Source organism: Amblyomma maculatum, chromosome 3 (assembly GCF_055883805.1).
Source record: "Amblyomma maculatum isolate TAMU_Amacu chromosome 3, ASM5588380v1, whole genome shotgun sequence".
Taxonomy (NCBI): domain Eukaryota; kingdom Metazoa; phylum Arthropoda; class Arachnida; order Ixodida; family Ixodidae; genus Amblyomma; species Amblyomma maculatum.
The window spans coordinates 141302992-141328755 of NC_139346.1; the positions used below are offsets into that span (position 1 = coordinate 141302992).

The window sequence follows — 25764 nt, forward strand, 5'->3', positions numbered from 1 at the left end:
TAACATTTCGAAAAACACTCAAGGACGCCTCTATGTTTCAATGGAATGCCCGTGGGCTACAGTCCCGAATTGCAGATATTCGACAATATGTTCATGCAAATCGCATCCCCATCCTTGTTATTTGTGACCCGAATGTACCAAAGATCTCGCGACTGTCAGGCTACGAGGCATTTGCATCTCCAACGCACCAGGGAAAGAGCAAGGTCATCATTTATATTCGGCGAGCATTCACATATGTAATCCATCCGGTTACTTCCAGAAACGACAACCAGTACGTTTGCCTGACAGTGAAGAAGCGCAATCTCACGTTTACAGTTGTGGGTGCGTATATGTCGCCATCCAGTCGTTTTGACGCCACATAATTGAGCGACTTGATGGCGATTACACCTGGCCCTTGGATCATTATAGGAGACTTTAACGCTCATTACATGATGTGGGGAAGTGCTCGAATGAACCTCAGGAGAAGATATCTTGTGTCCTTCGCCTCTGATCATGATCTGCAATGTCTTAATCACGGTACACCAACCTTTATTCGAGGGGAAGCTTACAGCAGCTGTTTTGATTAAGCTTTCGTGTCTCGATGCCTTACCACCAACGTCCAATAGTTTGCAGATATGGAAACACATGGAAGTGACCACTATCCTACATATGTGATCATTATTGGCCTTTCCACATCCACGTCTCTCCCACGAATGCGCCACATCGATTGGTCGGTATTTCAAGCACTTATGGAAGATAATTGCACAGCAGGCCTCTCTGCAGGTACTGAAGAGAAAATTAAGGAGGCCATGATAAACGCGACGTCTTTCTTCACCCTAGTGCCTACCTACACGAAGTTTGATACGGAATTACAGCGCCTGCGAGCATTGCGACGGAGGGCAGAGCGTAGATACCGACGCACGAAGTCAGGCTTCGACCTCAGAGATGCGAGGCGCCTGCAAAAGAAAATTCAGCGCCGAATTCAAGCCCTCCTAGCAAAACGCTGGCGGGTATTCTGTGAAACTCTTGACCCCCGCAAGCCTTTATTACGCATCTGGAGTGTCTTTCGGGGTCTCCGAACATCCCTTAAACAGCTCTCTCCATTCAAACCTCTCGCACTATGTCAAAGACGTTGTGAGGTCGAGGTAGCAGAAAATGTCTGCGCTAGGGTAGCAGGCCAATCGACTACAACGGCAACGCTACATTTCAACGATGTTCCAGCTTCACGGGATTCACGAATGGACCTTCCCTTCTCCCTGGAGGAACTTGACGCTGCGCTGGCTTCTTTCAGACGGTCATCATCGCTGGGTCCCGACGGTGTAACTTACACTGCGCTTGCAAATCTTGGACAAGAAGCTAGGCAAGCTCTTTTGGAATATTACAACAAATCATGAAGTGAGAGTACTGTTCCAGACGAGTGGAAGTGCAGTCGTTTAGTTCTGCTCCTGAAACCTGGTAAATCGCCTCCGGACTTGACATCATACCGTCCAATTGCACTGGCTAGTTGCGTTGGTAAATTACTTGAAAGAATGCTGCTTACACGCATTGAATGATACCTAGAGCACTACCGCATATACCCGGATTTTAAGTCAGGGTTTCGACGTGGAAGCTCTTCGATTGACAACGTGGTGGACCTGGTATCATCTGTACAACACCAAAACATTTTGAAGCGCTTACCCACGGCGTTGTTCCTGGATATAAAGAGCGCATATCACAACGTCACTCAACAGGCCATTTTAGAAGCTCTAGAAGCTGCCGAGCTTGGTGGTCGTGCTTTTTGCTGGATACGCAGTTATTTATCCAACAGATCTCACTATATGCTGACTGAGGATGGCCCAACATCTTCTCATTTCACTTCCCGTAGAGTCCCACAGGGCGGCGTACTAAGCGTAACGCTTTTCAATCTTACTCTTGTCGGGCTTGTCGACTTAATACCACAATCGACACAACATTCAATATATGCAGACGACATCTGTATCTAGGCATCAGGAGTTACGCGCCCACAGGTTAGAGCGAGGCTTCAAAAGGCGGCAAGTATAGTTGCGACTTACCTCCACCTGCGTGGTCTACAAATATCAACTGAAACGTGTGCACTAGTTGCATTTACACGCAAGAACATGTCATCTTACACCGTACGCATTGATGGAAAAACAATACTCTACGAAAGCAGCCACCGCTTTCTGGAAGTTATCATCGACCGAAATCTTTCGTGGACTCCCCATATTTCATTCATGAAAAAGAGGCTGACAGCAATTACTCACGTACTTGCCTTTATTGGGGGAAAGTCATGGGGAGCGTCCGTGCGGTCGATGCTCGAACTTATACCATGCTATATTTATGGGATTTCGTCGGTACACTTACCTGCACTTGAAAATATCAAGGAAACCAACTTAATATTCTACAGAGCGTTCAAGCTCAAGCTCTGCGAACCTGCCTGGGATTGCCGAAATGTGCCTCTACGGCCGGTACCATTTCAACTGCACAGGAGCATCCCATATCTATCTAACAGTTGACTCCCTGAGGGAACATTTCCGACACATCTCTCGGGTTCCCTGTCATCATTTGGCCAGTCTTCGTATTACCAGGCCGCGTACTTCCTTTACAAAGACCGTTGATGCGCATCGCGCTATATTGCCGTCCCAGTTTACCCCCGCATCTAGACCGTCCTCTCCAATATGAAGCCTGCATAAACCACACGTGCTTCTTTCAATACCCAGGATCAGGAAGAAGGTAGAGCTATCGACGACAGAACTGAAACAAATCACTCTTGAATACTTCCATGAGTACCATGCAAATCGTTTGCACGTCTACACCGATGGTTCAGTGAATGCCGTGAGTTCTTCAGGCTCCATGGTCATACCTTCAATTAATACAGAAATAAAAGTTAGCACTATTCACCAGACTTCTCGAACAGCTGCAGAGCTAACCGCTCTTCGTGTCGCAATTAGGCATATTAGTCAGCAGAGCCCCTAGCGGCGGTCTATTTTCACAGATTCAAAAGAAGCCCTGCAAGCATTAAAAGCGGCTCTTCGCCGTGGAGCTCATGAACAACTCGTTGCGGAAATACGACAAATTCATCACTGTGCAATTAATGGAGGACATGACATCATCTTCCAGTGGCTTCCAGGACACAGCGGCACAGCGGGCAATCATCGGGCGGACGAAGTCGCACGAACAGCCCACCAAGACGGCGATTGTGGGTTGATTCCCTTTTCCGGGCCGACGTAGCGGGTAGGCTTCGCGCACTTGCGCGGGAACACACACTCTCCTTGTGGAATTCTGGCCAGTTTGCGAACTGCCGCTTAAAATCCCTGGACCCTGACCTGAAGCTCCGCCTTCCACCTGGCCTACCCCGACGCGAAGAAACTTTGCTGTGCCGCTTGTGGGTTGGTGTAGCATTCACAAACTCGTATTCTTTTATGATACGCATGGCAAACAGCCCTACATGTACAAACTGTGGATGCGACGAGTCTATAGGCCACATTGTTTGTGAGTGCCCGATATACAGTGAGGAAAGACAGTGTCTGTGCCGTTCGCTGGAGCATCTAGGTGGACGTCCATTGAGTAAAACTAAGATTTTAGGTCCCTGGCCACGGCGATCGTCTGCGGCGAAGGCCTCCCAGGCACTGTTCCGCTTTATGAGAAGTACAGGCCTAATCGAAAGACTATGAGTTTGCTGTGACATGACTGTAACGTGATGTGATGTGGCGTGTCTGTTATGTGACTGTAATAACTTCAACTATCCCTCTCACAACTTTTATATCCACTCATCCTCTTCCCCCAGTGCAGGGTACCAAACCGGTTGCTTTTACTGGTTAGCCTCCCTGCCTTTCCTCCTCATCTTCCTCCTCCTCCTTCCCAAAAGGTGATCTGCTACTGAAAATACTCTATAAACACCAATTTGAAAAACTGCCTCGGCTAACTTCGTTTGGAGAAATCCTCCTAACAAATCAGTCAACACCGTTCTTTGAATACCGTTCGTGGAGTAATCTCAGACTATGACCTCATACATTTAACAGAAGATGAACTTGAAGGACTGCAAGAACAGAATGTGACAAATGTGTACAGAATAAAAATACGGCCAGATGGGAAAGAAATACTGACTAAGCACTTCCTACTCACATTTGCCTCGAGCAAACTTCCAGACACTGTTGAAGTGGGATACATGAAACTTAATGTCAAACCGTACATTCCCAACCCACGTCGTTTGTTACAACTGTCAAATGTATGGCCACAGTTCCCAGAGCTACAGGGGCCAACAGACCTGGGCGAAATGTGCTTCGCATGAACAGGCTGTCGAAAACTGCCAAAACGAATCATATCTGTGCATAAACTGTGAAGGTCACCATGCAGCCTATTCACGAACCTGTCCAACATGGAAAAAGGAAAAAGAAAATGTAACACTGAAAGTCAAAGAAAACATTACCTACAAAGAAGCTCGAATCCGGCTGTCATTGCTGCACAAACCTGCATACTCTGTTGTGGCGCAAGAGGGCGCGGCGCCGCAGCAAGCTTCAGCACCTGTCCAGGCCAATAACAGTGAGCCTGGCGCAGGAGCATCTGCGCCCCAGGTGGCAGTGGCTCGTGCTACTCCACCTCACGCTAAGCAGGCCGTGCAGCCGACCGGCCACAAGGACTCCCCGCCCACGGGGAAACCAAACTCAAATCTCTCCCTGCGTTCTGCACGGAAGTCTATTGCATTAGAAGATGTAATGGACATAACAAACCAAGATAGGCCTCAGCCGTCAACATCCCAGAGGCGGCGGGACTCATTGGAAAAAGCTAAAAAAGACAAACCCCGAATTACGGGGCCAAAAGCTCCCTAGTTCGTTTCTGTTTACCCACTTAGGATAGGATGGCTTTCATAGTAAATTGTAACTGCAGGGGACTGATAAATATCTTACAGGATATAGAAGACATACTAGCAGTACACTCACCTTTCGCTCTATGCTTACAGAAAACTAACCTGGCTCCCCAGCACACAAGAATCTTAAAAAATTACAACGTCTTTCACTGCGACAGAGAGCAGATAAATAGGCTCCCTGGCGGCGTTGCCATCCTAGTTCAAAACAGTATATGAGCTCAATAACTCAAACTAACAACTGGGTGGGAAGCTGTGGCTGCCACTCTCGTAACTTTCAAAACAATCACTATATGCAGTGTGTATCTCCAGCCACATATTAAATCAACTCCCAGAACCTTTTCTGCTGGTAGGAGATCTCAACGCCCACTCTTCATTTTGGAGGAGTGAAAAAACTGACATCCGAGGCCAGATTATAGAGTATTTTATTTTATGCGATAACGTTTGCTTGCCAAACACCGGTAAACCTACTTACTGCTCTCCAAGCTCGGAGAAAATGAGCTGCATATGTTTGTCTTTTAGCTCACCCGGTGTTTTAGTGATTTTAATTGGGATGTTTTGGACAACCCCTATGGAAGCGACTACTTACCCACACTAATCACTTTATCATCTGCACCAACTTGTCAACCCCAGAAAACCACGACGCTGGAAACTTCATATGGCAGACTGGGACGTTTTTAAAACGGAAGCTAATTTGGATGAAATCTTTCCATAAACTCATAATACTGACGAACTGAGCAAATTGTTCACAACTTGTATTATAAATCCTGCTCACCGGGCTATTCCATAATCCACAGGAATGGTAAAATGCCACCGCAAAGTATGGTGGTCCAGAGATGCAAAAAAACAACAAAACAAAGCTTGGGAAACATTTCGAAGGTATCCGTCGCATGTAAACCTAATACTTTTTAAGAAAGCGAGAGCCAGGGCCCGGTATATTCGCCGAAATGCAGAAAAACCATCCTGGAAGAACTACATATCATCTATAAATAGCTCAATCACTTCAAAAAAATTGCGGGAACAGGTACAAAAACTAAACGGTACTTACTCTCCCTTCACAATTCCGGTTTTAACGCCCCCAGGAGTATCAACAAGTATAAAAGAATAGGCGGACATACTAGGCGAGCACTTCTACAATATTTCCAGTTCTTCTAACTACCCAGAATCTTTTTAAGGTACAAAAGCACAGCTGAAAAACAGACTTCCAAAAGACAGAGGTAAAACAAACCATACAATAGTTTAGTCACACTTCAAGAGTTAGAGAAAGTCCTAGCTGCTGGCAAACAGACTCCGCCTGGCAAGGATGAAATACACTTCGAAATGCTTGCACATCTATCTGATTCCTCAGTGCACACACTTTTAAAATTCTTCAACAAGATATGGGTAAATGGCAAAATGCCAGAAGTCTGGAAAGAGGCTCTTATTGTGCCTTTCCTGAAAGCCGGAAAACCACCCACCTCCCCTGACAAAATTTTTGAAGCCATTTTAAACATCAGACTAACCTTCGTTTTAGAGTCTCGCCAACTTCTCGATAATCATCATTGTGGTTTTAAAAAAACATGCTCAACTACAGATCACTCAGTCCGACTCGAAAATACAATCAGAGATGCATTCATACACAAACAGCACTGCCTTGCTGTCTTTTTCGACTTGGAGAAGGCATTCGACACCACGTGGAGATATGGAATACTGCGGGACCTAGGAGATTTAGGCATACATGACAGGATGCTGAAAGTTTTGAGCGACTTTCTGTCAAACCGTAAATTTTAAGTTCGTCTTGGCTCAGTCCTGTCAAAAAATTTTACCCTGAAAAACGGTGTCACTCACGGCTGTATTTTAAGTCCCACAATCTTTATTGCAAAAATGAATTGAATTAACGGAGCAATACCTAAATCTATTATGTATTCCGCCTATGTCGATGACCTCCCGATCAGCACCTCCTCAAATGTATCAACCTGTGAAAGACAAGTAAACTTCATCCTCATCATCATCATCGTCGTCGTCATCAGCCTGACTAACCCACTGCAGGGCGAAGGCCTCTCCCATATTTCTCCAATTAACCCAGTTCTGTGCTAGCTGCGTCCACTTGACCCCTGCGAACGTGTTAACCTCATCCGCCCACCTAACTTTCGGCCACCCCCGCTACGCTTTCCTTCCCTTGCAATCCAGTTTGTTACTCTAAGCGGCCATCGGTTATCCTCTCTTCGCACTACATGTCCTGTCCATGTCCATTTCGTCTTCTTAATATCTCCTAGAATGTCGGTAAATTGAGTGATTTTTCTGACCCACTCAGCACGCTTCCTATCTCCTAATGTTGTCCCTACCATTTTTCGTTCCGTAACCCTCTGGGTTGTCCTCAACTTAAGTAGAACCCTCTTGGTTAGCCTCCACGTTTCAGCCTCATAGGTGAGTGCAGGTAAGATGCAACTGTTGTGTACTTTCCTCTTGAGCGATACCGGTAAGCTGCTGGTCATAATCTGTACAATTAACAATAAATAAATTAGTAACATGGGCAAACAAAAATAGGTTTCAGTTTTCTCTGAAGAAAACAGTGGCGGTTATGTTTTCGCTAAAGCGAGGCATAAACGTCAATCCCACTCGGTACATAAATGGGAATGAACTACCAGTTAAAAACGAACACAAGTTTCTAGTGATAACTTTTGACAAAAAACTCACATTCCTACCGCATATCAGTGCCTTAAAAAGAAAGCTTCAAAATCACTAAACATACTCAAAGTACTTTCACGAAAACAGTGGGGGTGTGATAGGAAATCTCTGCTACACATATACCGATCTGTTGTACGTTGTTGTTTAGACTATGACTCTATAGTCTATGGGTCCACAAGACCATCCTATTTGAAATGATTAGATCCGGTGCATAACCTAGGCATGCGTCGGTAAACTGGTGCTTAGCGCACATCTCCTATAAACAGCTTCGACGTAGATAAAAATGAGCCTTCATTCGAATACAGAAGATCGTTACTTAGTCGCTCGTATGTTTTGAAATTACAATCCCTGCCAAATCATATATGCTAACCCATAGTTACAAAGTGCACCTCCGGAATATTGTTCCAAAACAAGCCACACTCAATCAAACCTTTACCTCTCAGTTTTGAGGAAGAATGAATAGAACTAGAAATACTGCGGAGCCTTCCAAACATCGCCCCGAGGCAAGATTCAATATCACCCTGGTACAGTCTCCCCTGTTTATGTGATTTCACAATTACACAGTTTCAAAAAAACATTTCTCGTCATGAACACATGCTACAAGAGGTGTTGGCTCTGGAAGGAAAATATAAAAATTATAGGGCTTTTTATACTGATGGTTCTAAGACAACAAATCATGTGGGAAGCGCCATAGTGCAAGACAAATGGGAAAAAATAGTAAGACTACCTAAATGCGCATCAGTTTTCACTGCTGAAAGTTATGCCATTTCCGTAGCAGTAAAACATATATGGAATAAAAACATAGCAAAAGCATAATCTTCACTGATTCCCTCATTGCAATCACAGCTCTATATTTCAGTAAGGCAGTAGAGCCCTTAGTGGGAGCCATAATGCATACCATAATAGCAGCAAAAACACGGCGACAGGAAATAAAGTTCTGCTGAATACCAAGCCACATAGAGATCAGAGGCAATGAGAGAGCCGATGCAATTGCTGCAGCTGCCTGCAATGTAGAAATTCGGAAAGTACGTATGCCATATCGGGATGTAAAAAACATTGTACAAACAGAACTAAGAAGAAAATGGCAAGCTTCATAGGACAATGAAGCAAACAACAAACTGCATGCTGTAAAACCAAAACTCGAGGAATGGAAGTCATGTACCCATCAGAAGCGCATATTTGAAGTACTTTTGTGTCGCCTCCGTTTCGGACATGCCCATCTGACGCACAACTTCATTCTTAGGAAAAAAGAAAGGCCTATATGTGAAGGATGTGGAGAGGAGGTCACTATAAACCATATTGTATTCTCCTGCATAAAGTTCGAGAAACTGAGAGAAAAATATTTTACACACTTCTACAGAGAGCAAATTTCATTTCATCCCACCTTGCTCTTCGGGGAGGATGCAATTGTCGATACATCCAGTGTTTTTAAATTCTTAGAGGAGGCAATGGGGGGGGGGGGGGGGGGGGGGGGGGCTCCTAAACAAGTTGTAATGTCCTTAATATTGGCAGTTCGTATTTCTAACAAAACATATTACATCTCGTGTTTGGCGCATGATAGCATTAGCTGTTTATGCGCCATTAAACCCAACACAACACAACAAAACGCATTGTATCATATCAGCAGGTTTTTTTTTTTTTCCTTAATACAGCCAACAACTGCAATGGCCTTTCATCCTAAGTGGCGACCATCGATCGTCAGTACCGTTCACTTTTAATGCGCCATAAAAGTCCTATAAGTACTACAATTTCACCCCCCCCCCCCCCCCCTTCGGCAATGTTGGTTAAGTGCCTTTGAGAAATAAATAAATTGCCGTGTTCGCGTGAGGAGTATACGTGAGCATGAGGTGCGGGATACGCACCTTGCACTACCGGTTAAATAATTTGCAGGCCAAAGTTTAGTATTTAGTACCTCTGCTGAAAAGAGACTATTTAAGAACCACGAGGGTCATTCTTGTAGTATTCCAAGTGTGAGGGGAAGTGGACATATATATATATACATATATTACGTTGAGGCGTGAAAAGGAAAGAAAAATAAAGAGCCTCTGCCCGTGCCACATAGTATAACGGGCTTAATCCAATTAGAATAAAATGAATAGGGATTATTCCAATAAACAATATTGCATTGAAGAGAGAGAAAAAAAAGGAAAAAGAAAGGTTAAAAAAATGGTAAACAAAAAAAATAAAAAGTCTACTATCCAGCCCAACCGCCGCCACGGGAACGGGCCAGCCAATAGCGGATTTATTTGATTGCTTTTTGTGATTGGAATTGTTGGGTTACTATTTACGTGATTATTGATGTTAACATTTTTATTTAGATATTTACATGATTCTTGACGATAACATTTTGATTTAGTTGGATGAATCAGGGCTTGCTTGGGGTTTTCGGTATCCGGACTTGTTTTGGAGATGAATCTTAATTATATGTTGTTTGATGGCGCTTCAGTTGGAGATGGGTCTTGCTTGGATGTCGCCTATTGCCGCTCAGTTGAGTTCTGGAATGATTTAGTGAGAGTTAGAGTCCCCCCCCCCCCCCCCCCCGCGTTTATATTCTGCCCAACAAACGTCACCCTGGATACGTCCCCTCCCCGGATGTCCCCCAAGGTTTTGTTCCCTATATAAGATAGCTAATTTTCGGGAATGATCCCTTGGGTATACTGAGAAGCACTTTTTGTTGGAAGGAGACAGTCCTGGAGGCGAGCTGTGCTTGGTGTTAAATGAATTAGTGAGAATTAGTATTATTGTTGGCTTCCCCTCCCCATCCCCTCCCCCTCCCCCGTCCTCCCTCCTTGTTTTTTTTTTTTTTTTGAGAAAGGTTTTGGAAGGATGAGACGTGAAAGAAAGGAGACGTGAAAGAAGTGAGGGAGGTAAGTTAAAGTTGACTATGAAGTATAATTTATATTTATGTACTTGAGTTAAATGATGAGTATGTAGGGAAGCAGTGGGAGGATTTTAATTCGGATTTGTAGATATCTTTAGGAATTGTTTGATGGAGTGTGTTACTTATTTTCTCTTTTATCCTTCATCCTCTCACCTTAGACAGTGCCTTATTCTTTTGAGCTATGTTTGGGTTGATTGGTGGGACCCCCAGCCTTGAAGTTCGAAGGGGAAGTGGACAGTAGGATCAATTTGTTCAAGATATGAAATATTCTTGTTTCAGGGATACCAAGATGTACATGGCCTCTGTGAAGCCGTCAGATCCTGCAGTGCTGCAATATATGCCCCTTGGAGATGAAGCCAACATAGGTAAAACTAGGACATACAAACATTACGCCTACAATTAGTGCTTCGGTGTTAAAAAAAAAATAAAGCAACAAGTGAAAATCCACGGATATCACGTTCCTGTCCCGGATAGTAGATATTGGCAGAGTAAAATAAGATTCTGTCTGACACGGAACTGGAATAGCACCTATGCGCACAATTCGACTCGGAAGCAGTTTTTTATGTGTTCGATCTCACCTGATACTTATGTTCGTATACAACCCAACTCATATGTTGTTGCTAAGGGACTGTGGATGGATGGAACAAGACCTAGAAGCACTCAACTCAACACTAATAATTTTACAGTCGCGAAACAAAATGACCAGCCACTGCGTTTTAGTAGTTAGGCCGCTCAGCTAGTGAGGCAGGCGAGGACTATCTATGGTCAGTGCCAGCTACTACGGCCGCGTTTCCATGAAGACGAAAGACACTGTGCGATGTCAGTGCACATTAAAGAACCTCAGGAAGTTAATTTTACAGAACCCACCACTACGGCGTCTCACATAGCCTGAGATGTTTTGGTATATCAAGCCCCATAATCCAAACGAAACCAAGCCAAGCCACACTGGGCAGCGCAGTGAAGATATCATCACCAGTTGTTACTCTGCATCCGGTGAGGAAAGCAAAGCATTTGATAGGATGGTCGCATTAGACCTATGCTCTCCTGTTATTCTGTTCAAAAAAAATTTACGCAACAAAGCCTGTGGTAAAATGGAGAGAGGGTAAAACCAGAAGCTCTCGTCAGTTGTTCCTCAGCAGTGATAAGTACCCCAGAACATTTAGCAAAAGGTGTATTCTAAGTGTCAACCGTTTCAAGTCGTAGTTAGAAGGACCCTGAAACGATATTCACGGTAGTATACTTTTAATGCCAGAAATTCATACTTGTGGTCCAGGCGAGCCCTCGTGTCAAATTACAAAGCTCTGTGTGGACCTTATAACTTACAATAAATTTTAAAGAGTGCTGCTGGCGACTACTCGCAACCCGTTAGGGCGACGCTTCGCCGTTTATTACACAGTTATTACCGTTTATTACCCCTTCCCGTTGACATTAATACAGCTTTACGGGCGCACTCTCTCACTGGGTGCTCCAAAGTGCTGGTGGCGGAACAGGGCGCGGTGGGACACCCTCGCGACTTGTTTTCGTTCCTTTTGGTCGCACATCAGAGGGAGCTTAGTCAAAAGGCGAGAGAAGAATGGATATAATGCTCAATCCTCTTTCTCTATTTCCACTTTCCCTCCTACCTCCCTCCCTTCCTTCCTCTACGGCGCGGTTCAGGTGTCCACAGAAACAAATGTGACAGATACTGCGCCTTTCCTTTATGATACCTAGAAATCCGTGAACAGAAACGACTAAGTGGATGTATGCTATCAAACCCTTGCCGCTACGTTGCAACCACCCTATTTTGAGTGAAAAATCGACAAGTTCACTTGCGGCATGGGGACAACGAATCCCATAATTCGCAAAAACGCAAATGCTATGATTTGGTCAATGAACTTGCTCTTTTTTGATGATTACATAATCCCGGCAACGATTTCCTTGCGTACATGCCAATTTTGAGAGCCCTTTGTCGTTTTTCGACTCGTGCGAATAATGCTTTTCACAGTGCCTTAGTTCCCGCAACGGTTGCTTGGCGGGCTAGTTCCCGATTAGGTATGTGGTATGTTCCGATGAATACCGCCTCTGTCTAATATCTATCCAAATCGTTGAAAGCCGCTGGCTGCGCTACTCTGAAATTCATGTATTGATTGATTGAAAACATCTTTATTTATTCAGTATTCTCAGAACATGTGGGTGGGCCGCCTAGTCTGGTAATCCATTGGCTGCTGCTGCTGCGCTGGCCCTCCCCACCAGCCAGTGCTGACGGTCAGGATCATCGCTGAGCAGAATAGCCTCCCACTGCTCCTCCGAGGGGTTAGTCATGGTGTTTCAGTCTTGATTTCTGGCTGCGGATAATGCCATTTGAATGCTTTCAGTGACGTTAAGTATACACCTCGCGCTCCGACCATTGCCTAAAAAATATCCTGCAATACATTTGCCTGCAAACCATACCCCTTTAAAATGGCAAGATAATAAGGATTTGGAACACCGTATTTATTCGAATGCAATTTGCGCATATTTAATGCACGAGCTTTAGAGCAGACATGTCGAGGAGAACACTAAAAGGAGTGGACGTGATGCGAAGCTCTGGCAATGAATATTTGGCTAGTCACATGTTCATAAACTGATTTGTTTTGTTTGTTTGTGGGGTTTAACGTCCCAAAGCCACCCTTGCTATGAGATATGTTTCCAGGAACTGGTAGTCCAGTGGGTTATAGCACGACAGGAGCGGCCAAATCGGGTAACTACTTTAGCATGGGAATTGAACCTCTCAGGCCTTGGATCCTGAGTGAGGCCCTAGCCTCCTTTATATAAAGGAGGCTATGGTGAACCGTAATAATAACGTTAGGTCTTGGGCCAGTTGGTGCATGTTGAACTTAATACCAGGGGTGCCAGCGGAAACACAAAGACGTGTACACAAGAAAGAGGAGGTAGACACGGGCGGACGCTCTGATAATTCAGCGACCGACCGTGTCTACCTTCTCTTTCTTGTGTACGCGTCTTTGTGTTTCCACTGGCACCCTGGTATTAAGTTCAATATAATGAGGCATGCTGCTCCTAAACAACGCAGGCACGTTCACAGGCCTTTGTTAAGCGGGGCTTTGTATCTATAACTAAGTGTGTTTCGTGGAACTCGGTTGCTTGCAATTATATGCTAGTGAGTAAGTGTGAGAGAATGGAATGTCAGCATACTGCGCAGTATGAGATTGTAAATATATTTTAAACGAGTGGGATTAACAGCCGCAGCTCTACGTGAGCTCTACAGTTGAAATATCTTCAGTCCAAACTGTCGCTGTCAGTCAACAGGAATATAAGCTGACGGGAACGACACCTGCTCGCGCTTTTCTGTCGGACGAAAAAAGTGAGCGCCATTATCGTTTTCTCCAAAGCAGGTACCGTGGAATATAAAGTCCTGGAGGTTATGCAAAACGCTTGCTACGTTGTTGAGAAGATATCTGAAGATGTCCCAGAAGTATCTGCAGAAGAAGGAAACGAAAAGGTGCACAGTAAGTATTTGAACACACTCATGCCACGAGACGATGAAAGCAGATATGGGTCAGGTTGGAGTCGTGAGCATGCGGAATATACGGATGATGTGCAGATCAGTTAATATGCTGAGGTAAAAGTCACAGTCAGGAAGTACTGCTGGAGGCTAGTAAGCGGTGATACGTCTCTACAAGAATGCTCTTGATCAAGTGTGTTAAATCCTTCCCCAGTCTCCACCGCAATTAAGGTGTTCATAAATAATGACGTAGTCCCTTTGCCTTCCTTTTCATTTTAATAAAGTGGTCACCGCATATAAATGCGATAGCTTTAAACCCCGATAAGCGTAAAACCCTGCCTTCTCCTTTAGGAGCATTTTGCAACAGACCACATTGCTCGATAACGTCATAAAACAACAACCACGTGACCGTACATGGGTATTTCAAACACCCCACATCACTCCGGCGAAATGAGAGGTCACACGTTAAAAGAAGTTAATACAAATATGATGGCGAATGCAAATTCAGGCCACACGTAAATTGAATGATTGAACTATGTGAACAAAATAACTGTACCTAAATAAAATATTGTAGGCTTTAGACGGGATTTCAGTCTACGACCTTTGGTATGCGAGCCACACATGCTAGCGATTAAGCCACTCAAGGAACTTTTCTTTTTTTCTTGCGCCTCGCCGGGGTGGCGCAGTAGTTACGGCACACGATGGCTACTCTTCCCAAGGGTGCGAGATCGAATCCCGGCCATTTTTCGACTGAGGCGAAAAGTAAGGCGCCCATGAGCTTTGCAATGTCAATGCACGTTAATGAAGTCCAGGTGGTAGAAATATCCGGAGTTCTCCACTGCGATGTCTCTCATAGACTGAGTCTCTTTGGGAAGTTAAACTCCACAAACACAAACTGTTTTTCTTGCATGAAAAACTTCCAAAAAGGAGGACACGAGCCGTTAAATCACCAAATCATGGGGCTGCATAATACTAACCCGCTCACAGCAGTTCCCTACTATCAAAAATGCGAAAAACTTCGGGAAGCACACCCACGTATCAAGACACGGTATCAAGACACGGTAGCCAAATTAGCGGCCCTTATTCCCAAACAGCTTACACTCCTTGCATCAAAGCGCACTGCTCCAGGAATACAAACTTTGATGATCATGGAGATTCGGCATGACGGTCCCTCATTCGGCTCTTCCATAAACTGAATTGTCCCATCAACATGAATAAATCACTAGGCAAATAACAGTTTTTCTCATCCCGAAAACCCGAATACAAGTATCTGTCATTTCAATGACCTTCTTAAGTGCTCGCTGTAATATGTACCAAAATAACTCGGCACCAGGGCAATAAAAAACAGTGATCACTGGTACCTACCTTATTAAAAAAGCGGCGATTGACGAGTCATGGCAAAATCATCTCTGCCAAAAGGCACCTTGACAGGAAACGCTGATGTGCGAAAATCATTAAAGGACATTTTTTTTTTTTTTTTTGGGGGGGGGGGGGGGGCTGTAGATTGAATGCATATACGCTTATCACGCTTCAATGCTAGCGTCCAGAAATTCATGATAAGGCTGCCGATACAACAATACAGAGCACCAAAATTCAGTAAGGATGCGAGCCTTCTGGCTTCTGGAGAGGCTATAGAGGTAATCTGAAGAAACGCTTCCACTGAGTAAATTGAAGGTGTCGGCAGTTTGCATAAAATAAGTCAAATTAGCACTGAGAAGCTACCCAAGAATATATATGCCCGCTTTTTAATCCTAAACGAAAACGCTTCATAAGTACAGCGCTGAAGTAAGTCCTAAATTAATAATAATTCTCCCGCTCTTAAAAATGCTCAAATTTCTAAGTATCAGTTTATTCGTTTTTCTCGTCCTGCTAGGTGCTTGAAACGCTGGCATCAGAGTACGTTATTATTAGTGTTGTAGGATGTGGGTTTATCACATATTCTGGAGCCTGATGAGGAGTGACGAAAATAGTCCGCGCACAGCCTGGCCGATCAATTTTGCTTGTATTGTTGACATGTAATCACACTATGTAATGTTTTGACGATGTTTTGATGACTTCTCTCCCCCCCCCCCCCTGTGTTATGCCCACTTGGGCCTTTAGGGTAATAAAATGAAATGAAATGAAATATTACTACAAGGTGTCCTCCCGGCTGTAGCAATACGTTCAGCCTGCTTTTGCTTGCTGTTGCCTCCCTCTTTTCAGTATATGATGTGCAAATACTTATTTTTATGCCTTTTCCTTCCCTCCATTTGTGGATTTTTCATGTGACTGACAGTGTAGCAATGGCATGTTACGCGCATGCACGCTACAACCACTGCGATGGAGTTCTCCAGTCACTAAAGATGGAGTACTATATTTTTCAGCACACGCTTCTTACGACTACTTTGACATGATGCATCATCTTGCAACCACACGCTGGGCCCCCTTCTTTTTTGCGATGCTGTATGCTATGTTATCCTTCGTTGTTATTTTCTTATCTATATATCCGTGCTTTCAAATAGATTCAGATATTCTGAGGACGGCCGACTCGAGGCCGAAATGTCAATGAATAATAGTTTCACGCGTGGTTTACCTTCTGCGTGCGTATTGCCGCGAACAGCTGCCAGCAACCGCCGGCACGCCGCCTTATCACTTTGCTTGTAACGCACAGAATGATCTACGCAATGCCACGAGCATTTTGAAGCGAAAGCTTCACTACGCTAGGTAGAACCGGTACTCACATGGGTTTCAATTTGACCTTCATTTGACCTTCAAGGAGAAGGAAGACAAGCTCTTGCCATGCGGTTAAGGTTTCAGCAGAAAAATGTGACAGATATGTGCCTTTCTTTCCCTATAAACCAACACACAACGTAGCCTGGGCCAGCCTTTGACATTCAAGGAGCCACAGGACAAAGTGTGAATATGAAAATTCTTGAGGCGCTTAAGACCCTTTAAGAGGCGAAATCATTTGAGGCTAATTCTACTGCAGCGCTTATTTGCCAGAACCCCGCCGATAATACAGTGCTCCTTCCGTGCCAGATTCGAGATGAGCCGCTCTACTCGGCAGCGATGGCGCGCGCGCGTTGCAGCGTTTGTTCTTCATAGCTGGCGGTAGATGGCATGCGCCATGCGCCCTCCTGTGGGCAGGGTGGAAGGCGTCGTCGTTGTGCCCCTACGTTGCAACGCAGACAGCAGGAACCTTAGAAAAGAACAACAAAAATACGTTTCTCACGTGCCCAGCAGGGCTTTGGAGAGAGCGGTTCCCAGCCCTTGAAAGTTATGAAGGCCTTTCTTCCGCACCGCCCATCAATTTTTGGTCGAGCACGGGCCTGCAAAATGTTTCTAGACTGGTAACAAAATGCATATTCTGTTTTCAGCTACTCCATATATATATATATATATATATATATATATATATATATATATATATATATATATATATATATATTGTCACGACTGAAGTCAGAGGGAGCCGTGAAAGTACACGTAGCCGAGGACCCGCGAATAAGGTCAGCTTGTAGTTCCGAACACAGAGTCCAGCACCAGCGCGCCGCTCGTGCCAACCACCGCTTCGTCGTAGTTGGCACCAAACACGGCTGTCGCGCGGCGCTAGGCACGTGGTATTATCCCCCCCCCTCCCGTGAAAGAAAACATCGTCCCGATGACAAGGTGAGAAAAAAAAATTAGGCGAGAGGTGAACTGTACAATAACGCAAGGTTTCTCTTGCAGGGAACGCTCAGTCAAGCGAAAAGCACGGCTTTAAGCGCACCACATGCACAATTTCAGGCCGCTGGCGTCGAACACTGACGGTCACAGTTCCATCTGGAATGACTTCGTAATTAACGTTGTTTAAAAGGCGCAGGACTTATAGGGTCCGAAATAGCGGTGGAGTAGTTTCTCGCTCAAGCCTTTGTGACGCACGGGGGTCCACACCCACACTTGGTCCCCTGGTTCGTAGTGGGCCTCCCTGTGCCGAAGGTTATAGTGTCGAGCGTCGGTGGCATGCTGCTCCTTGATGTGCAAGCGGGCCAGCTGACGGGCTTGCTCGGCCTGTTCTGCGAAATGGGCGGCGTCGGGTTCGACCGCTTCTTCCCCGCACGGGAGCATCGCGTCCAACATCGTGCGGGCCTCTCTGCCATATACGAGACGGAACGGCGTAAACTTCGTGGTTTCCTGCGGCGCCGTATTGTAGGCGAAGGTAACATACGGCAGGATCTCGTCCCACATTTTATGCTCAACGTCGATGTACATTGAGATCATGTCCGCCAAAGTTTTGTTTAGTCGTTCCGTTAATCCATTTGTCTGAGGGTGATACGCTGTTGTTGTGCGATGCTCGGTATGGCTGAGAGTTAAGGTGTCCCGCAGTAGCCGAGCTGTAAACGCCTTTCCTCGGTCAGTAATGATGGTCGACGGTGCACCGTGTCTGAGCACAATGTCGTTCATAAAGAATCGAGCAACTTCGCCGGCAGTACCTCGGGCAAGGGCCTTCGTTTCAGCGTAGCGTGTTAAGTAGTCTGTGGCGAAGTCTGTGGCGACTACGATCCACTTGTGTCCGTTCGAGGATAAAGGAAATGGGCCTAAAAGGTCCATGCCCACTTGCTCGAAGGGTGTGAGGGGTGGTTCAATAGATTGTAACATACCGGACGGCTTGAGCGTGGGTTTTTTTTCGCCGCTGGCATTGACGACAAGTCTGTACGTAACGTCTAACGCTCGGAGAAAGTTCTGCCGGACTCGGTTCAGGGTGCGTGTAAAGCCAAGATGCCCTGAAGTTGGTTCGTCGTGGCAGGCCAGGAGGATTTCGTGCCTTAGATCAGCCGGTATAACTAGCAGGTATATTTTCGCACTCGACGTAGAATTCTTCTCATAAAGCACCCCGTTGCGGAGGCAATACGACGACAACCCCCGAGCAAGGTACCGGGGTATTGTAGGATGCCCACCTTCAAGATGGTCAATAATCAGTTGCAGCTCGCCGTCGGCACGCTGTTTGGAGGCGAGATCGGACGTAGTGACTGCTCCGAGGAAGCTATCGTCGTCGGCACCATCTGACGAAGGAGGGCCGACGGGGGCGCGGGACAGGCTATCAGCATCGGTGTGCTTCCGGCCAGACTTATAAATAACATCGAAATCGAACTCCTGTAGGCGCAATGCCCAACGTGCTAAGCGGCCACAAGGATCCTTTAAGTTTTTCAGCCAACACAACGAGTGATGGTCAGTAATGACGCGAAAAGGTCGGCCATAAAGGTACGGGCGGAACTTGGCAGCGGCCCATACTACCGCCAAACATTCTTTTTCAGTGGTGGAATAGTTACACTCAGCACGGGAAAGTGCACGGCTGGCGTAGGCAATTACTTTCTAGACCCCGTCTTGGTGCTGAACTAGAACGGCACCAAGGCCGACGTTGCTCGCATCCGTGTGTAATTCTGTGTCGGCATCATCGTCGAAATGTGCCAGGATCGGGGGGTGACTGGAGCCGGCGTCGTAACTCGTCGAAAGCCATCTGCTGCTCGGCGCCCCAGGAAAATGATGCGTCATCTCGAGTCAGGAGAGTCAGAGGGCTGGCCGTCTGCGCAAAGTTTTTGATAAAGCGACGATAATAGGAGCACAGCCCCAAAAACCGTCGGACTGCTTTTTTGTGGGCGGGGACGGGAAAGGCAGCAACGGCAGCAAGTTTCTCAGGGTCAGCTCGGATGCCGTAAGCACTCACGATGTGCCCAAGAAACATCAATTCGGTGAACCCGAAGTGGCACTTTTGAGGATTGAGAGAAAGGTTGGCAGACCGGACAGCTTCGAGAACAGTTCTCAGGCGGCGCAGGTGTTCCGTGAACGTCGGTGAAAAAATTATTACGTTGTCGAGATAAACAAGGCATGTCCGCCACTTAAGACCTGTGAGCACAGTGTCCATCATCCGCTGGAAGGTGGCAGGAGCACAGCAGAGCCCGAATGGGAGGAGGCGGAATTCATAGAGCCCATCTGGTGTTACGAAGGCAGTTTTTTCACGGTCCCTCTCATCAACTTCAATTTGCCAATAACCACTCCTGAGGTCAATGGAGGAGAAGTACTTGGCTCGGCGAAGTCGGTCGAGAGAGTCATCAATCCGTGGCAGCGGATAGACGTTCTTCTTTGTCATACTGTCAAGTTTCCGATAGTCAACGCAGAAACGAAGTGTTCCGTCTTTCTTTTTAACGAGGACTACAGGCGACGACCATGGGCTGCTTGAAGGTTGAATGACGCCATCGGCGAGAATCTCCTTGACTTGCTGTTGGATAGCGTCTCTCTCCCGAGGAGACACACGATAGGGCTGCTGATGGATGGGCCGAGTGCCTTCATGGGTGATAATCCGGTGTTTAATGACCGACGTTTGCTGCACTCTAGATGAAGACGTGAAGCACACACGAAACTCCAGCAATAGATCTTGGAGTTGCCTCTTTTCAACGGAGGAAAGGCTAGAATTGATGTCGACAGCGTGTACGGCATCATCCGGTTCAGTGCTAGGTGTAGCTTCCTCTGAAGCAAAACATTCGGCGACTTCGTGCAGATGGTCGACGTAAGCAATCACAGTGCCACGGAACAGATGTCGATGTTTATTGGAGAAATTGGTGACAAGTACCTCCGTCTCTCTTCCACGAAGGAAACAAAGACCTCTTGCCACAGAAACTCCCAAGGCGAGTGAGAGGGAGACATTAGGCTCAACAACCCGGAGGCCGTGATGTGGCTCGTCACAAGTAACTCTGGCGAGGATGCTGGCGCGTGGTGGCACTGTGAGGCTATCATCAGCGACTCGCAGCGTGGAGTGGGACCCGCGGTACTCATGCTTTTCAGTGGCCAGTTTGGCGGAAAACGTCACCAAGCGGTTCCGTAGATCTATAGTGGCACCGTGCTCACGAAGGAAGTCGATGCCAATACCATCACGAGATTATTCGCGTAGAACGAGAAAAGTCGCAACAAATGTGCAGCCTCGCACCGTAACCCGGGCTGTACACATGCCCAGTGGTGCAACCACATGTCCGCCTGCCGTACGTATGCGTGGTCCGTTCCATGGCGTCATCACCTTTTTCAGTGTCCTTGTAAGCCGCCAGCTAAGGATAGAATAATCGGCTCCCGTATCAACTAAAGCGCTGACCTCCTTCGTGTCGACGATATTAGGGATGTCCAGGGAGACCCGGCCAAGACCAGGGCCTGTCGACGTCGGTTCGGAGTGAAGTGAGCGGTGTGGTGGCGGAAGCTGGACGGCGGTTGGGTGGTCGGCGTCGGGACAATTCAATGTTGACGGCAAGTCGGAGTGAAGCAAGCGGTGCGGCGACGGAAGCTGGGCGGCAGTTGTGTGGTCTGCGTCGGGGCGATTTAAGCGACACGGCGGTGATAACTGGTCGGCGATGCGGACGACGTCGGGGTGATCTGGTCTGTGCGGCGAAAACTGGACAGGAATTCGGCGTTCGACGTCGGGGCGAATCGAGCGGTGCGGCGGTGGAAGCTTTACGGCGAATCGGTGTGCGGCGGCCTCGCCCCCAAAGGTCGCCGGAGCTAGTTTTCCCGATGAGGGCTCGAGGAACCATGGCGTCCAGTGGTATACCGTGACCCAGAGGGTGAAGAGCGACGAGGCGAAGGCGAGCGCGACTCGCGACGAGGAGAATGTGGCAGACTGGCGGGTGACGTACGCTGGCGGGTGACGTACTCGGCGATGTCCTGAGGCCGCTGACCAGGCCGTGGACGAGGGCTGTCGGGGGAAAATGCCCTAAGGCCCATCTGGCGATAAGGGCACTGCCGGTAGAGGTGACCTGCCTCGCCACAGTGGTAGCAGAGAGGGAGGTTATCTGGAGTGCGCCAGAGATCAGTCTTCCGGGGCGCCTGGCGCCGATCTGCCCAAAGGGGCAGCGGTGCCGCAGCGTGCACAGCGACCTGAGGTTGCGTGTAAGGCGAAGGGGTAGGTAGTAGGGCTGGGCGACGTGTGACATCAGCATAAGTCATCCGCTCGGTGGGGCCCTGGGGTGGTGGTGGAACGACTGTACTTGTTGGTGGCGTGAGTGCGTTCTGGACCTCCTCACGGATGATGCTGGCCAGGGAAGCTGCGCCAGGAGTAAATGATCCATGAAGTTGCTGGAGCTCCTCGCGAACCACGGTGCGAATGAGGTCGCGAAGGGAGTTCATATCTGCCCCGGGATTGTAGTCGGTTCGGTCAGACGGCGGTAGTGTGGAGGTGGAATTCAGCGGCCGACCGAACTGGCTGCATCGCTGCTGTAGCAGTTTCTCCATGGTCACAGCTTCAGCCAGAAACGCCGCGACGGTGGTGGGCGGGTTCCGCACGAGGCCGGAAAAAAGCTGTTCTTTGACGCCGTGCATCAGGTGCCGAACCTTCTTCTCCTCACTCATGGACGGGTCGGCGCGATGGCAAAGGCGCATGACGTCTTCAACGTACATTGCGACCCCCTAGTTCTGACGCTGAACTCGAGAGGTCAGAGTACGCTCGGCATTCTCTCGGCGGTCACTGTTGGCGTACGTACCGAGGAGCTGACTTCGGAAGGCCGGCCACGTAGAGGATGTGGCCTCGCGGTTCTCGAACCATGTCCGAGCAGCGTCTTCAAGGCTGAAGTAGACGTTCCGCATTTTCGCAGCGTCGTCCCAGCCGTTAAACGTCGCGGCCCTTTCATAGTGAGCTAGCCAGTCCTCGGCATCTTCAGACTGCTCACCGTGAAATGGTTTAGGGGTACGTGGGGTCTGAAGGATGAGACAGGACGAAGGGGTGGAAGGGACAGTCATGGTACGGGCGGGCGGTGTCGTTGCCATAGCTAAGGTCTCTTCGTCAAGAGGGAAGGCCTCGGGGGACAAGCCTCGGAGCCGTCGGCTGGTACGATGAACAGGAGTGGTCACGAGAGGCGGCCGCGTAGGGTCGTCCGCAGGAGAAGGGATCATCGATGGCACCTCCACCAGTGTCACGACTGAAGTCAGAGGGAGCCGTGAAAGTACACGTAGCCGAGGACCCGCGAATAAGTTCGGCTTGTAGTTCCGAACACAGAGTCACAGAGTCCAGCACCAGCGCGCCGCTCGTGCCAACCACCGCTTCGTCGTCGTCGGCACCAAACACGGCTGTCGCGCGGCGCTAGGCACGTGGCAATATATATTGTAGTGTGGTAATCTTCATCGTTATAGCCACTAACGTGCGTCGCGTGCTGGCGCTCTCAAGAACGAAGTTGGTCGTTGTCTTCGTGATTCGCTACGCCTGACGCCCCGCTGCGAGCTCTTCCCAAGCAGCCCCGCTGCGAGCTCTTCCCAAACAGCTGGATCCATCTGCGTCGACTGAATAAACACACCCCTGAACAAACACACCCAATATATATATATATATATATATATATTGTTACGATGAAATAAGAAGGGGGGTTTATTTACAGTGCTGATGTAGCGGGACAAGATGAAGCCTACTAGCGCCCAGAAACCAACGCTTCTTCTTCCTCTTCTGCCACACCATCACCATCCTTCATCGTCGTCATTAGCGTGACATTTCCCCCCTACTCAGACGAAGCCCTCTGGGCGTGTTCGTGAGCCGTGCGAGGCTGACACGGCTTCAAGTGGGCAACATGACATAGTTCGCACTTGGCAGACCGCGACCCGATGCTGTCAGGCGGGCTATTCCATAAGTCGTGTGTGTGTGTGTGTGTGTGTGTGTGTGTGTGTGTGTGTGTGTGTGTGTGTGTGTGTGTGTGTGTGTGTGTGTGTGTGTGTGTGTGTGTGTGTGTGTGTGTGTGTGTGTGTGTGTGTGTGTGTGTGTGTGTGTGTGTGTGTGTGTGTGTGTGTGTGTGTGTGTGTGTGTGTGTGTGTGTGTGTGTGTGTGTGTGTGTGTGTGTGTGTGTGTGTGTGTGTGTGTGTGTGTGTGTGTGTGTGTGTGTGTGTGTGTGTGTGTGTGTGTGTGTGTGTGTGTGTGTGTGTGTGTGTGTGTGTGTGTGTGTGTGTGTGTGTGTGTGTGTGTGTGTGTGTGTGTGTGTGTGTGTGTGTGTGTGTGTGTGTGTGTGTGTGTGTGTGTGTGTGTGTGTGTGTGTGTGTGTGTGTGTGTGTGTGTGTGTGTGTGTGTGTGTGTGTGTGTGTGTGTGTGTGTGTGTGTGTGTGTGTGTGTGTGTGTGTGTGTGTGTGTGTGTGTGTGTGTGTGTGTGTGTGTGTGTGTGTGTGTGTGTGTGTGTGTGTGTGTGTGTGTGTGTGTGTGTGTGTGTGTGTGTGTGTGTGTGTGTGTGTGTGTGTGTGTGTGTGTGTGTGTGTGTGTGTGTGTGTGTGTGTGTGTGTGTGTGTGTGATATATGTAACTAATAATTCCGGCCCGACAGCAGCGCATGCAACACATCGACGAAGTCGAGGAAATGGAGCCAGAAGCCTGATTGACATTTCAGAGCTGGTCCGAGGAACGCGGTATTAAGGCATCGCCTACCACCGTGAGGCTCCAATAAACATCTTACATTTGGTGGCGGTAGCTCGGTCACCGTCCCGGTCCTCGTAAAGGTTCTCATCTTGGAACTTCGAAACCGCACTTTACGTTATGTACAGGAACTGTACAGACACTGTGTACAGGAATGAAAATGATGGGCACTGTCGAATCATTAGAATAAGCGAATGCAGCCCAGAAACGCTGTTTTAATAGGGAAGGTCTCCATGCCCTTACAAATTTTCATTTCACTAAAAATTACACTAAAAAGTGTTAAGAATACGTTGCTTGCTCATTGAACTTTATCGCCTTTTTTGTGTAATCCGCGTTAATGTGAAGGTGATTGCGAAACCCGTCTGTGTGTTGCCGAGTACCAGAGAGCATCAGGAACTCTACGCGTACAAAAATGATTTCGAATAATTTATTGCTAAGTCTTTAACAGCTAATTAGCAACGCCGAGACAAAAAAACGACAAGGAGCAACACTTACGGCTGGAGAATAATGAGGACGAAGTTGCGCTCTTGTTTGTGGAAGGGAAAGAAACAGTAGAGCCTTATTGAAGTGGTCATAAAAACTAGTGCAAGAAAATTGTGCAATATGTTTTAATTATATTGTAAGTTGTAGTTGAGCAGAATAGGTGGACAAAGTTTGAAAAATATAAAAAATTTGGTTTTTTTCTAGTAGTTCTCTAGAAAGTTTTATTGTTCCCTGTTCTCTTGAAATTAGCTCCTTGGCTCTAGCTCAGTGTATAATCTTTAATCCTCTTAGGTAAATATATTTCTTCCTGTTACAATAACATGCAAAAATGTAAAAATTGTGGATGATTTAAAAATTCCATGGAAACTTGAGATCTGCGTGGTGCGCTATGCGTTGCAAAGGGCCTTATTGAAGTGGCCATAATTACTAGTGCAAGAAAATTATGCAATATGTTTTAATAATACTGAAAGCTGAAGTTGAGGAGAATGGGTGGACAAAGTTTAAAAAACATAAAAAAAATTAGGTTTTTTTCTAATTGTCCTCAGAAATTTTCATTGTTCGCTGTTTTCTTGAAATTAGCATGATCGGATCTCTGTATTGAAGCGTTATATAGATATATGTTTTAGCTGTTTGGTAGATAACTATGCTAAGAACATAGTGTACGAATACTGCTGCTCTGCCTCAACGTTTTTTTTTAAATAAAGGCCTGCAAATTAGGTAAAATTTTGTTTCGTGGGTGGATTTTGATACATATAAAAAAACGTGCACTATCCAGAAAAACGAAAATTTACAGCATACAAATAAAAACATGCATATATTTATTCGGACAACTTTTATGTACCTAACTTTAACATATTTTGTGTAATTCATAACCAAAGTTGGCCAAAACAGCAAAGGCGATAAGCCCGGGGCTCCACCTCTTAGTCATTATTTCTCTGTGCCTCAAAAAACATCTTGGTTGCAAAGCCGATTGCAGATCTTTTCTTTCCAGTCATCAAGCAACAATATATAAAATTTTGAAATAAATATAGAAGG

General features: G+C 46.9%; 1 protein-coding gene across 2 annotated transcripts in view; it reads left to right on the top strand.

Moving 5' to 3' along the window:
- The window catches only part of LOC146196213 (uncharacterized), a 65290-nt gene that overhangs the window by 39122 nt on the left and 404 nt on the right, over window positions 1-25764 (top strand). The window contains exons 3-4 of one of the 2 annotated variants that reach the window (XM_084596350.1): window positions 10668-10753; window positions 13757-13873. In XM_084596350.1, coding sequence (XP_084452476.1) covers window positions 10668-10753; window positions 13757-13873 — 203 coding nt within the window. The remainder of the gene's footprint in view (window positions 1-10667; window positions 10754-13756; window positions 13874-25764) is intronic. The other variant, XM_084596351.1, reaches the window with a different exon arrangement.